Source organism: Octopus sinensis, unplaced genomic scaffold (assembly GCF_006345805.1).
Source record: "Octopus sinensis unplaced genomic scaffold, ASM634580v1 Contig08756, whole genome shotgun sequence".
NCBI classification, from domain to species: domain Eukaryota; kingdom Metazoa; phylum Mollusca; class Cephalopoda; order Octopoda; family Octopodidae; genus Octopus; species Octopus sinensis.
The window spans coordinates 404015-422177 of NW_021831286.1; the positions used below are offsets into that span (position 1 = coordinate 404015).

Sequence of the window (18163 nt, forward strand, 5' to 3'; positions counted from 1 at the left end):
TACTGTTGCCGAACATATTAATGAAATGGCATTGAATTTAAACACCAATTAAATTCTGATTTGTTAAAATTCGAATATTTTTCAATCGATGAAACAGTCGTTGGAATTGCACAATTAGCAATCTTTGTTAGAGCCTGTGATTCAGATTTTAATATTTATGAAGAATTTCTCGAACTCAAAGATATTAAAGATGGAAAATACCATTAGTTTGGTCAACCACCGGCAGTTTAGTAAACTGCTGACAGATATTAATAATCAGTTCAGCGACATTCCTTTTTATGCTCCAGTCCGCTGGTTATCACTTCACAAAGTTGTTAAATGATTTTATTTGTTGAGATCGGAAATAATTTTATTTGTTGAGATGAAAGGGCAAAACACAGACGAAATGAAAAGTCAATCTTGATCAAAGATTTGGCATTTGCAGTGGATATTACCACATATATGAACGACCTTAATTTAGAATTGCAGGGTAAAGACAAGCTCATAACTCAGTTATCAGATCACATCAAGTGTTCTATTTCGAAAATAAAATTTCAGCTATTAAATGAAGATTTATTTCATTTTCCTACGTGCTAAGACCTCAGGAGTACTGTTGATGAACATAATGTAATGAATTTTTGTCTGAACTACACGAATAGCTCACCCTGACATCTCAAAAATTATATTTTAAAAGATTTCATCCTCTCGAAGCAGCTCTCACCAAAATTAAAGGGCGATGATTGAATAATTTAGTTTCTCTTATTTTGGTTATTAGTAGGGCAATTTGTTTCTAGCACTTAAAAAAAATTTTTAGCGCTAAATCTAGCATTTATAATTAAAAAAAATTAGCACTTAAAATGATCAAATCTAGCATTTAAAATTGTAAAATCTACAACTTAAAATAATAAAAATTTATTTATTTAAAAACCAAGAGCACCGTCAGGCCAGAAAACAAGATTAATTAGGTGATTCCGACATTCCCAAACACTACGCATCCTCTTTCTGTGTTCGATATGATCCCCAGGCCGCCAAAATAATAAAAATAACATTTAAATTTTATCTCCGTTAATTTCAACTTAATATCGGGATTATTTACATGATGTTAGCATTTGATACTAAAACTCTATCTGACTGAAATGCGTTAACAATTTCACAAATAATATTTCGCTGCTTTAAACCAACTTCCCCATCTGCATAAATTAAGAAAAAGAATACCTAGTAATTATGACATCAGGTGGGTATCCAACATCCTTGAACAAATTACGACGTCTTCGGTTTTTTACTGTGGCAGCTTTAATGCTTGCAATTAAGCCATCTATTTCCGGCTATGCAGACTTTATACGTAAAACCGTATTGTGTAACAAATGAGAAACACAAGTCACATGATGCATGTTGTTATACATGACCATTAAAGTTTTACCGCCTATTTATTTAGATACTTTTATATCACCAGAAATCATATAAGGAGCGGCATCTGAGATTAACAGATAAAATTGTCACAATAATCTTCATTTCTCTAATGACGTCATCTATTATTTGGCAGATGATAGCAGCATTGGCACGATTTTCCAGTGGTTTGCATTCAACCAAATAGGATTTTGTTGGAAGCGAATGCTTCCAATTAGAATCACTACAAAACTTTTCCTTCGGATATCTGTTTCATCAATTAAAAAATAAACTTTAATACGTTAATAATTTTGTCAACTCATTTATCTTTTTTTTGGCAAGAAATTTAACCGTAGTTCTGCATGAAAATTCGGACGGAGTGTAAATGTTAAATGTTTTAAACATTTTTTTGATCGAATCATTTTTTAATTTGTATAGCGGATGTTTGCTTGTACAAAAGCTTCCGTGATCGTTTCTTTAACCGAATCTACTTTGATTAATTCAGTTAATGTTGTTTGAACTGAATCACATGAATGACCTACAATTACATTTATACGCATATTGTTCTGATGTTTTAAAGAAGAACGATGAGAATCGACTGAAAATTTTTTTGCACAGTTGACTTTGGATAAACAAGAGAACAAAATAGAAGGCCATCGTCAGCAATACAGAACTCATCTTTGAATTCTGAGACTATACGCTTGGCTTTCTTAAGCAACGAACACTTGGTTTTGGCATCACTCAAAATACTATATAGCCTGTTAAATTATTTTATTTAAATTAATTTATTATCATTTTATGGGTGGCATTAAAAAAATTTAAATGCAATTTAAATTAGCATTAAAAAAAAATTAGCATTTAAAATTACAAATAGCATTTATAGCATTTATAATGTATGTTTTTTTTAACAAAATTAAAAAATAATTATTCCAATTCAATTTTATATTAAAAAAATATAAAAAGTAAAAATAGCATTTTAGCACTTAAATTGCCCTGTAAAATTTTTTTTGTATTTTTAAATCGTGTTTGTTAATGTCACGTGCTTCTTCTGGAATAAAAAAGAAACGGTGCTGGAAAGATGAACGGAGAGTGTTTCAAAATAAATGGGAACTTGTCTGTTTTTGCACACATTGTTTGATATTTAACAAGTTTATTGCTATATCGAAAGAATACAACCTAAAGAGGCATTATCAATCTAATCATCTATCATACAATTATTTCGAAGGTATTAAGTTGTCTATTAACCAAGAAGGTCAAATGCGTGTTTCAAAGTTAAATGAATTGCGAAAAAATTAATCTGGGTTACAGACTCATTTCACAAAAAGTCATGTACTCCATTAGTCACTGCAAGCTATGAAATCAGCAGAATGCTTGCAGTAAATGGAAAATCATATTGTGATGGTGATTTCATCAATGCCTTGTAAAAACAGCGAATATTATTTGTCCAGACAACGCCCACATGTTTAAAGATATTTTATTAGCAAGAAATACTGTTGTCGAACACATCAATGAAATGGTACCAATGCACGATACTACTACAAGTAAAGATATCTTTATAAAACTACTACAAATTCTCTTTGAATATGGGTTTGATTTGAAGAAGCTTGTATGTTTATGCACTGCTCCGAATATGGTTGGACGACATGCTGGCGTTGCCGCTAAATTGCGAGCTGAAATAGAAAAGGTAAATCCCGGGTCATCATTTGCTCATTTTCATTGTATTATTCATCATCAGCAATATTTGTCTTCAAAGATATTAAAAATGGAAAATACCATTATTTTGGTCAACCACCGGCATTTTAGTAAACTGCTGACAGATATTAATAATCAGTTTAGCGACATTCCTTTTTATACTTCAGTCCGCTGGTTATCACATCACAACCACACCTATGAACGAACTTAATTTAGAATTGCAGGGCAAAGACAAGCTCGTAACTCAGTTGTTAGATCATATCAAGTGTTTTATTTCGAAAATAAAATTTCAGCTATTAAATGAAGTTTTATCTCATTTTCCTACGTGCTAAGAGCTCAGGAGTACTGTTGATGCACATAATGTTATGAATTTTTGTATGAACTACACGAATAGCTCAGCATGACATCTCAAACATTATATTTTAAAAAAGATGTCAATCCTCTGGAAGCAGCTCTCACCAAAATTAAAGGGCGATGATTGAATAATTTAGTTTCTCTTATTTTGGTTATTCGTCATAATAAATATCAGAATTAATCTTCCCTTAATGAGAAATTATAATAAATGCGGCCCTCGAAGCGAAATGAGTTTGACACCCCTGGTTTAAAATAACAAAGCATTTGTTATTGAATTAATGATCGATAATACTAATCCACAATCGCATTAAATATCATCAAGTGTATTTCCCAATAACTATTGTCAAGGATGATAAAATTGACAAAGTCTATTATAAATCTCAATGTTGAAACCGCCACTCTTTCGTTTCCAAATCGAACTACCGCTCCAGGAACATCACAGTCCTCAGGGGGGTGTCACAAAAGTCCTGTCTTAGTCACCTTCTTTTTAATTTGGTAAAGAGCAGTTTCCCTGTGCCCCCGACCCGTAGACAACTTTACTCCTATACGCAGATGACGGTGATAAAGGAGTGGTGCGTCAGTAAGCAGCTTTACTAGCAATAGACAAATCCGCTTACTTATTAATCAACATAAGAAAGTCACCAGATCAGAGGGCCGAGCCCCTAGTTGAAATTGATCCACCCAGGTGTATACTCTACCTAAGACTTACAATCGACGCTAATCCGGGTTACTACCTGCATGTCAAGAAGAAGAGAGCGAAAGGCATCGCGGCTCTCCGTCTCTTAATGAGCATGCATCCGAAGCCAAGTACCTTCCTCTTTGTCTTCCACACAAGAGTGTAGAGGAGGTCCTACAAGTTATATAGTCAACAATTACAGGGGACAGTTTTCCTGAAAAAACCCGGTCGATTGGTTCCACCCACGTGGAGATCTGGCATATTTAATTTACATTTTCATAGTACACCTCACATCGTAAGACCACATTATGAATTTCAAGAAACACTAAAACTGATGCACTACATCAGGTGTTCTCAACCGGGGGCGAAAATTAGGTCAAAGTGGGCGATAATATATTTAGTAAAATATTCGATTTATATTCAAAATAGCACGCTGTTTTTACATCTAAGATGTTTTTCGCTCAAATAAGAAAAGTCGTCATTATCAAAACGAATATTTTAAATATTCGTTTATTCAAAGTGCTGAATTTACAAAACAGCCTTATTGTCTGAGAATAAAAAAACTAGTAAAATAGAGAAGTTAACTAATAAAATGTCATAAAATGTCACGGCCGATTGAATATTTTCAAACGTTAAAATACAATTTTGAAAACAAGAAAACGATCAAATCTTTATTCACAAAACCAGTACATGATAGTTATTTAACATTTATGTAGTTGTGGGTGCGCAGATCGCTTCTTATAAAATTGCTGAAATTACGGCGAAAACTTCCAGTTCTCATACTATCGCAGAAAATGTAACAATTCCATCACTAGAAGTAATAATATCGGGTGTAATAAGATGCTTCTAAAATTATTAAAAAAATGATTCGATTCGTCGGAGAATTGATGAAATGGGTGATCAAGTAAAATTCTTATTGAAAGACTGAAGAGAAGTAAGTTTTCTTTACAAATTGATGAAAGCGTCATTGTAAATAGTAAAGGTGTTTTAATAAGATTTGTAAGGTTATTTTCGAATTTTTAATACAATTTAGTTGTTTGTCGAATTATTGGAAACCTGTACAACTGGAATGTCAATATATTCCGTAGTCCAAGAAGAGATAATTGAAATATAATGTAGAATATATTCAGAGATTTCAACAGGATGGTGTCTCTAAATTTTGGCAATAAAAAGATCTACAAATGAAATTTCCAAATTTATGGAAGGAAATGAGAAATGTACTATTGACATTCCCACAAAAATTTTAAATTGTATGTGGACAAGGAGGCGATAAAATATCTGAGGGGGCGATGAACAAAAAAGTTTGAGAATGCTTGCACCACATAATGGGGGATTTCAACTCAAAAGTAGGTGATTTTCCACATACGAATTTTTGGTTGGGGGGAAAGAAATGATGCTGTGGACCGCCTAATCTAATTTTGTCAGGAAAATGGATTTAAAATAGCTAATTGTTCAAGCAGCACAACAATTTGTTTTCTGACTAGATTGATGTAAAGAATGCGTTCGATTCAATTGATCACGACTTTCGGTATCAAATTTTAGAAAACAAACTCAGGCGGGAAAATTCGTCCCCATGACTGACAAATAAATATTTTGTTATTTCCCAGAATATAATCGTCGATTTGTGACTTAATTAATAAATAATTCCAATGGCCGTGCACTACGAGTCCTGGCGATCAGGAAACCTACGTTTGTTAATAGAAGCACTCAAATAAATGAAAATCGTAGAACAAAATTCATAAACAAAAATAAGCAAAAAAGTGACTAAGCGTGCTTTTCCAGATAAATGAGGAACAGACACAGAATTTCCACATTTCTCTCAAACGAATTGTGTGGAATATTGCCCGAATCCTCGACTCCGCGGCAGTATTTATTCCACATGGCAACCAAAGTGGTATTAGGAAAACTGATCACCAAAGGAATCTTCGAAATTTCCAAACGAGAAAACCCATTTAACTCAAGAAAATCAACATTGCGATACAAGTCGACCGAGTGGACTTGTTTATCACGACAATGCCTTTTAAACAAAAGCAACTACAACTCCAAAAACACGACCAACCGACTCATTCGTCATTTTGAGCGAATTTATAAATATTCTAAGCTTCCCAAACAACTTGAAACTAAAGTTGCCAGTCAACTGGACTATTCCTCTCCCTCGAAAATAGACAATTCGATTCAGTGGAAGACTGTCAAATCCTTTACTCTGAAATTAGACAGAAATATGCCTGTAGGATCTCCCAGCTCTCAATCAGACTGTCGGCCTTGGAAGACAGACTTTTCGGACAGGCCAATGCTTCCTTATAGGAATATCCCAAAGCCCTCACAACTGACGCACTCTTCAAAACTGTCATTTTAACAAAACTCGAATGGTCCATGTCATGATAGAGACTAAACTACACACATGACAGTAAAAATACAACATTTTTAGAATCACATTCGAAAACCATTCCTAGGAGGACATCCAATGTCAAATCCATGTATTTTGTCACTCCTGTCCGACTAAAAGTCTCCAAATCATCGGACATGTCCTGAGCCGAGAATTTGAACTCTTTTCCAATATGTTTTGCCATAAACAACGCCCTTCGTTTCCTCGTAGCAATACAATCAAGCATTTGCTGGAAATAAGTCTGAAAATCCAACCGGACTGGATCGGGACCAACAAAGAGAGTCCTCAATCACCGAATCCACGTCCCCTCCGAGTGACTCAATCAATTTGACCTTCGAAGCAACCGCATGTGCTGTACACCCAGTCAATGTCGGAGTCCGATAACAAAATTCCAAAGCAAGTGAATAACTCTCGAACTTATAAATCTAAAATTAGTCAAAAAGTGACTTTTTGGATTTCTCTGGCCAGTTGGAACAGTTTGATGAGTGTCCGACAGTCTTCATAGACCAAATCAGCACTATATATGCTGTGGACGTGTGGGTCCACCATCATGATGAGTCTCGTCGATATGGCAGGCAGACCAAATGTCTTTACTGTGTCTATTCGTTGTTTCAATTCAGGAATAGTCAGATTAAACAGAGAGTGCATGGAGTGACAGGAATGGAGTGATTCGGATAGGAATTCTGGGAAATCGAGGAGATTTATGTAATTTTTTATTTTTGGGAGATAATATCGGACCACTGTGTCTGGAGTCTTTACTTGTCTAATACATAGACTGTCCCCAAAACGTTCACATAGCTTAAGGCTTGGATAGAAGTGAGAAAATTTACTTGGTCGTAAAGAGAATTTGTTCGACAATCCACAGTGGAGAATATCCTCGACTGAACCGACACTGAAAATTGTCCAATTTTACTCGCTAGATTGAGAAGAGCCTTCATTCAGTACCGCATAACAAAAGACACATGAATAGTAAATGTATTTAAATTATTAATTTTTAATAAATGTCAGTAATGAATTTGAGCTTTATAATTTTATTTCCTTGAAGGATTCTGCTTCTTTGATTTCTTAGCTCTCTTTTATTTTCCGGACAACAATTTTCGATTTTCAGGCGGATGTTTCTTGGCTGAATTCCCCTAAAATTGGGAATTTATAGACGTTACTACGGAGAAAACAGAACCAATTTTGAGCAAATGGTCTCTCAATGTCAATGAAGATAAACAGAATTAACCCCTATTGAACGAATTCCTACCCTCGTGGAGGAACACTAGAAAACTCGGATCTGCCGACTCAAAAGATATTACACGACGGAAAATATTAGCCATAATAGCATTTTAAAAATTACAAATTCATGCGAATATGAAGCTGTTTATTTTCATTAATCACTATTGAACGAATTCCTACCCTCGTGGAGGAACACCAGGACTGAAAATATTGGCCATAATAGCATTTTAAAAATTACAAATTCATGCAAAGATGTGGCTCATATAACTCATTTGTCCGACCAGTACTCATTGATAAAGAAATGCATAAAACAACTCTCTTTACAGAGACCAAATAAGAAAACTCTGATAATTTTTGGCAAAAGAAAGTTCCGAACAAAAAATTATACATGCTGACTGGATGATGTTTAGTGAAATGATAAATCAGCAATAATACAGACTGGAATTAACTCAGGTAATGAATAAAAAAGTGCAACAATATTGAATTTGAGAAAATGACTGACATTTCTATAAATGTAGGTTCCCCCTACTCGGAGCCTGACGCTAATTCATCAGCGACTTTGGAATAGTATTAGTTCAACTTTTCAAATTTATGTGACTTTTAACAAACAAGATAATTGCTGTTTCCATTTACGATATTTTTTCAAAAAGGATATTTAATTTAAATATTTAGCGCAAACAAAACCATAGTTTGACTAAGTTGATTAAGTAAATATGATTTAAGATTTCAATGTAAAGAAAGCAAAACTGCTCAGAAACTCTACATGCCCTCCAACCAACAGGAACGATCGTCCAAACGTTCAAAAGGAACGTCAAGTCACGCTCAAGCAATGCAGAGTATAGAACATCATCACAGCTTTGTGTAAGAACAATTTTGATGAACGTTCTTTCAAGGCAAACTTTAGAAATGATCCCTAGAAGTATAGCCTTACAATTGCCAATTTTGGAAATTTCAAGTTATTCACGTCTTTTAGTTAAAATATATAAATTATTTTGAAGGGTTAATAAATGATAATTATTTTCCAACTTACTAATAACCATTTTATTTATAAATATTGATACTAAAGGAATATTTTAAATAATTGTTTATTTAATGTACTGGTAGACATCATTATTATATAGCATTATCGGAAAATCATAAATTTAATTAAGTTTGCCTTTGCCACAGCCAGTATTCTCACACACATCCGTTTCCATGCCCCCCTGTTCTTTGTTATAGTTTGTAATGAATCGAGATCGTCCCCACTTTTCAGTCTTTTGTTTACTCCTGTGAAGTCTTCGTTTAACGCAGTAGGTAGAGTGACTCTAGGTCTTCCACGGAAAGCTCCTTTGGATCATGGTAAATTTTAGAATAATTGGCGTCATCTATTTTCATTACAGAGTCCGAGAGCTCTCAGCAATGCTTCGACTGAATAACAGCAGGGCAGCGGGTTATAATAATATTTGGGAGAGTTGTTGAAATACGCACCGACCAATCTTTCAGAAAGTATAACTCTTATATTCAATGATATATTCATTGTCCAATTGAGCTCGCGATAAGAGTTCCTCTGCAAAAACAATTGAAAATCTCAGATCAACATTGAATCGTATATCAAAATCAATTGATCAATACCTGTCCGAGATTATCTCAGCAATGTTTCCACAAGTAGGATACGTCATCACCCGTATTATTCATCGTATATCTGGAGGCAACATTAAGAGATCTAAGAGAACAAATCGGAAGTCTGGACGATTCCTAAAAAGAACGTATTTAAGCGGATAATGTCGATTTTATCGCTAAAAATCGGGAATTTATAGACGCTATTGCAGAGAAAACAAAAACTATTTTGAGCAAATGGTCTGTCGAAGTCAATAAAGATAAACAGAATTAACCCCTATTAAACGTATGCCTACCCGCGTAGAGAAGTGGAGGAACACCAAAACTCGGATCTGGGGACTTAGAAGATATTACAGAACGGAAAATCTTAGCCACAATAGCACTCAATTACAAATTCACTCGAAGATGTGCCTTATATAACTTATTAGTCCGACCAGTCCTCGTGTACAATTCATATACTTGGGAAACGCAAAGAAAGACATGGAACAACTCTTTACAGAGACCAACTAAGAAAACTCTTTGCTGGATGTGTACGAATAAGTCTGGATGTTATTTAAGCTCGTTGGCGTCTCTTTGCTCATATTTTACGGATGAATGAAGAAACACCTTGCAATGCCATGGAAGAATTTTTCTGTCATAATGAATATCCAACTTATAAAGACGTCCACGAGGATGTCTTTCCAAGACACTTGCTGGGGTCGATTGAGGACGCTGACAATATGGACGAAGCCAGAAGCCGAAAAAGGCAACAGATGGAAAAGACTAACCACAAGAATAGTTAAGAACATTGCACAAAAGCTGTTTATTGATAACGCAAACATCAACTAACTTATGTTTTGCACTTTTTGACATCTAATATGTAATCCTATTAACTCTAAACGACAAATTAACACATAAAATAAATAATTAAAAATCATTCTTAAAACTGATATATCTTTTATCAATATTCCACATTGAGAAAACGTCTTGTATTATCCGACATTCGAATAGCGTTGATAACAGCACTAGTATTGCCCATATCAATAAAATTAGGAATGTTCTCATTTGCCTGGTAAGTAATTTTGCGTTGTTCTTCATTATATATAAACATGTCATATAAAGAGTTGGTCATATTCGATAAACACAAATTGAATTCTTCCGAGTCAGTTCGAACACACCGTCTGCTCAGACACGTTTCTTCACTTTCCCCATAAATCCACCGGAAAAGATTATTTCCACGAAGAGATAAATACCCACGTGACCCCGAAACTATAAACTCCAGATTTGACACTTTCGACTCCAAAAAAGCAGAAATTGTGACAAAAACGTGAAGATCAGTGTCCATAACCATCTCAAACGTCGCCATCGTGTCAGAATGGACAACTTTTTGTCTCAACAGACTTCCGAATACTTTGACAGGTTTCCCGGCAATAATATAGCCAACAATATCGATGATATGACTAGCATGTATATTAAGGACTCCTCCACCCATGGATGTCTCACATTTCCAGTCATATCGAGAATTACTCACAAAGGTGTGACAACTGAGGGTGACTCGAATATAAAGAGGGTCCCCCACATCGTCCAAGTGATCTCTGAGGAGAGTGATGGAGTCGTCAAATCGGTAGGGATTGAAGGGCATGGAGAGTAGTTGAGGGTAGTACTCCCCTGCCTCCATTATACCACTCATTTCCAGTCGGTCAGGACTCGCACAAAAATTACAAATCACGTGTTTGCCTATACTGACTGCTCTGGTTGAGATGGGGATTAGAAAGTGAGGGGCAGTGAAGACTATGATTAGATCAATGTCTTTTCTTATTATTACTTCGTCGTAGTCGTCGGAGTAGAATGGAATTGACAATTTCTGGGCCAGGTTTGAGGCAGTTGCCAAGTCTTTGTCCCACAGGGCAGTGATCGAAAAATGTTTGGAACGCAATATATTTATTAAATATGTCGTGAATGATTCAATTCCGAATATTCCAACCATTATTTTGTACTTCTTCATGTTATCCACAAGAACTTGTTAATAATACAAAAATTTATTTTATTTAAAAATAATAAAAATATTTTTTATTCAATAGTTAAAAATTTAAATATTAAATACTGTGAATTAAAATATAATTTAATACTTGAGTGTTTCTATAATTTCTAAATATAAATGACACTCTTATTAAAGATAATAAATTTTTGTAATATAATTATTTTTATTTTATTAATCAAAAAAGTGGATCAATATAAATAATCATATAAGAGATTATTCAAAATTCATATGGTTGTTGTGGTGTATTTACAGTTAGGATTTTTTTGACGGATTAAACATCAATACTATAACTCTCCCGAATCCCAATCCAGAAATAATCTACCAAGTTTTCATCTAACTATTTATTATTCTAGCACGTGTTTAAACGATGTCTGGTACAAGAAACAAAAGATTCAGGTATTATTATTTTTTATGGCCAGAGATCCCTCCATTTACTCTTGGTAACGTGACTGACTATTCTGATTATTTTTCGTCAGTATTTTTCGACTTTAACATTTATAGATAAACCCGAAGAAACGATGTGATACCAGTGAGATATTTTCTTTGCATAAAAGAGTAAGAAGATAATCTTTTTGTTTAAAATGTTATTTAAATTAAAAATATTTCTTTTTTTATTTAATTTAAAATATGTGAAAATTTGAATGTTGTCCCTGTTTTTTATAGCTAATATTTTAAATGGAATTTTAATAGAAATATTAAACGGATGTCTGATTAAATGATAAAATAGATTTAAAAAAATAATAAATTTAAGAAATTATCATTTCTCTACAAATATTATGTCGCGAGGGGAGAATAAAACCGAGCCGTGAGTGAAACCATGTCAATGCTTGTCAAAAATAAGATAATTAAATATTTTTAAAAAGTAAACATTAACTAATTATTTGTAAATATCTTTTCGAAGCGTTTAGAATCCACCTTCCTCACTATTTCCTCACTATCTTTAATATTGACAAAAATGTTGAAAATTTTCAACAGTAGGAATTGAAGGGCATTGTTGAAAATTTTCCTTTCAGAATTAGCGAATGATTAATTCCATAATCCTTCGGAATACGAATTTTTCAACTAATTATAAATTGGATACATTCTCTTTAATGTTAAATTCGTAAAAATTTCTTCTAATTTGTTGCCCACTTCTCTTGCGCGTTTGTTCAGAATGTTCTTGGTAGATGCATATTTTGAATATATGTCTTCTACATGCATTAAACAAGAAAAATGATCATTTTGATTCTTAAATCACAATAATAACTAATAAACTTTAAAACTTTCAAAATCAATCAAATCAACTTGAAACCTTTCATTAAATAAATCAGCGAATACAGTCGGACCTCGTTATGAGCCAGACCTCGGGTATGATCCATACTCGCTTTATGATACAAACTCTATTTTTGAGCCACGTTTTTTGAAACTGCTTTTTTCCTAAGGGGTTTGTAAAAATCAATTAAAAATAGACCTCGTTATGAGCCATCTAAAAATTGCTATAAACTAAATATTTTGTAATATAATTATTTTTATTTTATATATTTTATCGTTTATTTTAAAGAATTTTTTCCTTGTCACGTTGTTATCTTTGTTGAAGTATTTTCCACTGTTCTATGTTTTCTAGATGCCTAAAATGAAAATTGATCACGAAAAAAAACTCGAAATAGCCCAATATATTAATCGGAACCTGCTTTCAGAGCGCAGAATTGCGGAAATTTTCAAAGTTAGCAGGGCTACATTTTCACGTATAAAAAAAGATTTCCCTTTTCTTGATAATGGAACTATTTATTCTGATTTATCCGAGCAAACTAGTGATTCTGAAAAGCTTAAAAATCTCGATCTTAAAGTTTTCGAAAATTTTTCACAAATTGCGACTTGAAAAAGTTCCCTTATCTGGACCGACCATTAAGAAAATTGGGTCGATGGTCGCTTCAAAATTATCATTGAATAATTTCAAATCGTCTAATGGTTGGCTTCAAAGATTCAAGAAACGACATAATTTACAATACAAAACATTGTGTGGTGGAAAGGGTTCCGCAGATACATCTATGCTCCCTCATTTTTTCCAAGAATTAGATACAAAAGTTGTTTATTATGGTAAAGAAAATGTATTTAATTGCGACGAAACTGCACTTTATTTCAAAAATACACCAACTAAGTCATTTGTACAATGTGGTGAAAATTCGTTTGGTTTTAAGCAGCACAAGGAAAGGGTTAGCCTGCTTTTATGCTGCAGTTATCTTGGAGAGAAACTGGAGCCTTTAATTATCGGCAAATATCGAAACCCTCGGTGCTTAAAACAATTCAATCCTGATGTTTTTAACGTCATGTACTCTTCTTCTAAAAATTCGTGGATGACAACTGAAATTTTTAAAAGCTGGGTTTTTTAATTAAATACCAGAATGCTTTCTGAAAACCGAAAAATATTAATGTTGTTGGATAATGCTAGTTTTCATAGACTATCCGATTATTCAAACATTGAATTTTTATATTTACCTAAAAACACTACATCGTTAGTTCAGCCATTGGATATGGGCATAATTAAAGCACTGAAGACAAATTACAGTAATTTATTTATCGAATTCGTATGCATTTGTGAAAATAGAAGCAATTTTTTGGAAGCAATCAAAAGTCTCAATTTACGGAATGTGATGCAACTAATTTCTGAAGCCTGGGCCAATGTAACTTCAAATCAAATTCAAAATTGTTGGAAAAAAATTTTTGAGTGTAGATGGGAGGAAACAATAAATATCAATTCGAAGATTCATACGGACGTGACAGAAATGGTGAACGAAGTCTTTGTCGAAGAATTGCTTGTAAGCGAAATAAATTTTTATAATGGGCCTGAATCAACAGACATCATAGATCCACTGACTCTTATTAATAATATGGAGGAAAATATATGCAAACTTTCTCCAGAATTATTAAATGATTTTTACGCCCTAAGGAAAAAAATAATGATTAATTTACGGGATAAAAATCGTTTTGGAGAAAAGATTACGCATTATTTCAAAAAATTATAACTTATGAACTGTTTCTATCTGTTTTTGTGAACTATTTTTTACTTAAAGTACTGTTAATTAGGATTATTAGCGAACCTCGGTTTATGATACAACCTCGGTTTATGAGCCACCAAGTGGCTCAAACCGAGGTTCGACTGTATATGGCTTTAATTGTAATACTGTTTCGGTGGCACAGCAAACTTGCATATATTGCTCTTACTTATTACTTGTTTTGCTTGATTACAAAAAATCTCCTTCTGCAAAATGCATTCAGATCATTATGCCCACAATGGTTTGTTTCGGTGATTTCTTAGCAATGATCTTCATTTCCTTTGTGTTTGTTAAAGATACGAAATAAATGTTAGGAAGACTAAGAATGTGACATACCTTCATAAAACCATTAAAACTTAATTTCAGATCAACACGACAGCTTTAAACATACTCCAGGTCACTAAGATTAAAGCCTTAATGAAAGCCTATCCATTCCTCTGAGAAATAAGTAGGAAAGTATTGTGCCAGAATTTAAGCATGGAGTAAATTTTAATATTTGATATTGTTAACCACGGAACACCTATAGTCGATAATTAATGCAGTAGAAATATTAATTTTTAATACTTGTACTAATTTTCTCTCTTAAACTTTATTTTTTATTTGTCAAAGATTGTTTTTTATTGTTTGGAAAATTATAAATCTCTTATCAACCTGGTCCACGTTTTTTGTTGTTGATTAGCACGTAAAGGACCTATAGAAATGAGAGAATAGTACAAGACTAGTGATTGGAATTAAATAATTAATTTTTGATAAAATGATTTTATTTATAATTTTTTTAATTTTTAAAATTTAATACATTTTTGCGGTTATATTTATCTCTGTGGATGAATTCTGATTTGGGTGCCACTTCCAGGAATATTAGTAACTTCGATCAATGCCAACTCATGGGCGGTAATCTGTCAGAGGTGGACGATGAGCACGGAAATAAAATCCATATATGTCACATGGAGGACACTGGAGAGGTCTACTACACTGCACAAGTCAACAACAGTCCTCTAGAAAACATGAAAAGTTATTTGCTCAATCATATGAACCAAAAATTCCAAAATGTTTTAACTTTCTTTTATTTTTTTAGTTGTCTGGGATTGTCGAAAAGAACAGCCAGGAAATAGACAAATTGACCAGAATTGTTGAATCTCTGAAGGACAAACTCAATTTAAATTCTTTGCCTGATGACCCTCGCTTCACCGACTAGGAACTCAATTCATTTTCACAACTTATTAGTTTTAGTCGTATTCTGAGTTTAATAGAACTTGCTGTTTTTATTTAATTAATACATTGATAATTCAGGGTTTAGAAACAATAATTCAGTAGTGATATTTTTTAGAAAATTGTGGAAATATTTTTTGTACTATAATAGTGGAATGTTATCACAATTTGATGATAACAATAAAAATGTGGAGAATTTTTTAGACAAATTTTTTTTTCATAGTAATTTGAATGATGTGACACATGTTATTGGAAATGTTTATTGTTAGTTTTAGACGTCACTAAAAATATTTTGAAGATAGCTTGTCTTGAAAAATTATTTCTACAATTAGTTTTGAAAAATGAGATTATTTTTTTGGATTATTGTTTTCGATAGTGGATCTACAAAATGAGATTTGATTAACTCGAAATTGACGATTTAGTCCTGTTTTAATTGAAAAAGAGTTTTTAAGAATTTAACTTTTTAATTTTGTGTTAGAATGATTATAATTTAGAACTTTCAATTTGGTTTGACCCTGTTCGATATCCCTCTCGGTGGCCTACAGGGGGCTTCCAGTCTGGACTTTTGAAAGCATTTTTCTATAAAATATAATTTTTATATCTTCATACATAGCCTTTACAGAACATATATCCAACTGCATATGCAGCAGTTACAATTATTGGAAATGCGCCAATGAGCACTTCTAAAACTTTTCCTGCGTTTGTAGTCGAGCTTGCACTGTATTTGTGGTTTGGAAAATCCGAAATGAGAATTATCTGAATTTAAATTTGTAATTTTAATACCAAAAGACAGACTGGACTAACAAATACCCAGCATATAATCCAAAAATAATTCGTTTGTTTGCCCATCATAAATTTCAAGTCTTTCAAAAAATTGGAAACACCTAAAAAATAAAAGCATAATCCACTACCATAAATGTACATGACGCCAAAAATTTCCAAAAATCCAATCCACAAAAATGTACTAGCAACCGCAAAGTCGACTGTATCACTCAAAAACTGTCCACCCTGCCGCATTGACCTAAAATCAAATCTTAACCTGATAAGTTAGCGGAATTCCCAATATGAAGAATAAAAAGCAAATTCCCCCTCTGAATGCGACACTCCATTTTCTCTCTAATTCGGGAAGCATTTTTTCAAGACCGTCGAGAACTCCTTCGCATATAGTCAACTATTTGTTAGAAAATGAGTTTAACCATAGATCCAAATCCCAAGAGCGTCATCATCAGGAAGAACAGAACTGACCAAAATTGTGGCGTGGAAAGCGTAGACAACCCAACAGGATAAGCAATGAATGCAAGACCAAAGCCTAACGTAAATTCGACAAGGAAACCGCTTTTGACGACTTGGTCTACAGATTTGCCGGAAGTGTGGGCTAAATATCCCATGACTGAAAAGACTGCAAATCCAACATAAAACGAGGAGAGGCAGTTTAAAACAGGAACTAAAATTGAATCGCGAAGTGCTGAATTAGTGAATTTGTTGTGACTGGCCAGAGTGATGATTCCTCCATAACAAACGGCTATCGAAAAGAAAATCTGAGACGAGGCTGCTTTCCAGACCTATTAATTACGAATAAATGTCAACAGATGGATCCTTTAGTTTGCTTATTTCAGGTTTCAAATAAAAAGTGACCCCCTGTAGTGACCCTGGTAGAGTGGATCCTCGAATAACCAGAATAGTGATCATTAAATATGGGAAAATGGCAGTGATGTACGACACCTACCCTCAAACTGTGTCACTACCTTTCCCATGGATTTTATTGATAACGAGAGACTCAAAAAAACACAAAGCCAGGCCACAAAATTGGTCCAAAGCATATTAGGTTGAATATTCCCAAAATCTCCTAACTGTCCAGTTTTGTTCAAAACTTTGTTGCTTTAATTCGTTTAAAATAATTACTTTAAAAACTGTTCCGCTGCTTCTGCCGGAGTGGTGACTACAAAGTCAGTGGCTAGAGGACATTACTGTTTAAGGTGCTGTTAGTTACTGTCCACGGAAGAACTCTGTAGCACGAAAAATAAATGTACTGAATGCAGATCGACACAATCACATTGTAGTAAGTCCCGATTACTGTAGAAATGAATATATAACTCATTCCAACACCTAAGGAATATGTATGAGTCAATAAACCTCTAAATAATGGTGCCACATTCCAAACTTTGACGAAATCAAGACCTGAAAATTGTCCCAACAACATTTCTAGATAAAAAATAGGAATTCCGAGTATTATCATGCTTATAAAATAAGGAATCAGGAATGCTCCTATTAGCAGTAATGTGTCCAACTAACCGCCTCCGTTTGAGTAGCACAAATAAGGAAATCTCCACACGTTTCCAAGTCCAACTGCAAATGAAAGTAGTGCCATGAAAAATTCAATTTGTTTAGACCAAAATACTCGTTTTCTGTCATTGCTCATTTTTCCGTAATGCTTTTGAGAATTCTCGTCAATGTAATTTATATTGTTAATGATTGAAAGGACAATTAAAACCACTGGGCGAGTCAACGAGCATTAATGTTTGGATTCCAAACTAAGGCGTGGCATGTAATAAATTAGCATAACCTCTCACTTATTTAAAAGTACAGTTCTGTCCATTTAAGGTAATTCACAT

General features: G+C 33.5%; 1 protein-coding gene and 1 pseudogene across 1 annotated transcript; both read right to left on the reverse strand.

Moving 5' to 3' along the window:
* Positions 1-8439: 8439 nt before the first annotated feature.
* Positions 8440-8623, reverse strand: LOC115227987 (annotated as a pseudogene).
* Positions 8624-10230: 1607 nt separating this feature from the next.
* On the reverse strand, positions 10231-11274 carry LOC115227979 (glucose-fructose oxidoreductase domain-containing protein 1-like). Its single transcript, XM_029798665.1, has one exon. It carries the CDS (start codon positions 11272-11274, stop codon positions 10231-10233), a length of 1044 nt encoding a protein of 347 aa, XP_029654525.1.
* Positions 11275-18163: the final 6889 nt, after the last annotated feature.

Bases quoted from the DNA above. Each gene is read 5' to 3' on its own strand.
- LOC115227979 (XM_029798665.1), bottom strand. From the start codon at position 11,274: ATGAAGAAGTACAAAATAATGGTTGGAATATTCGGAATTGAATCATTC.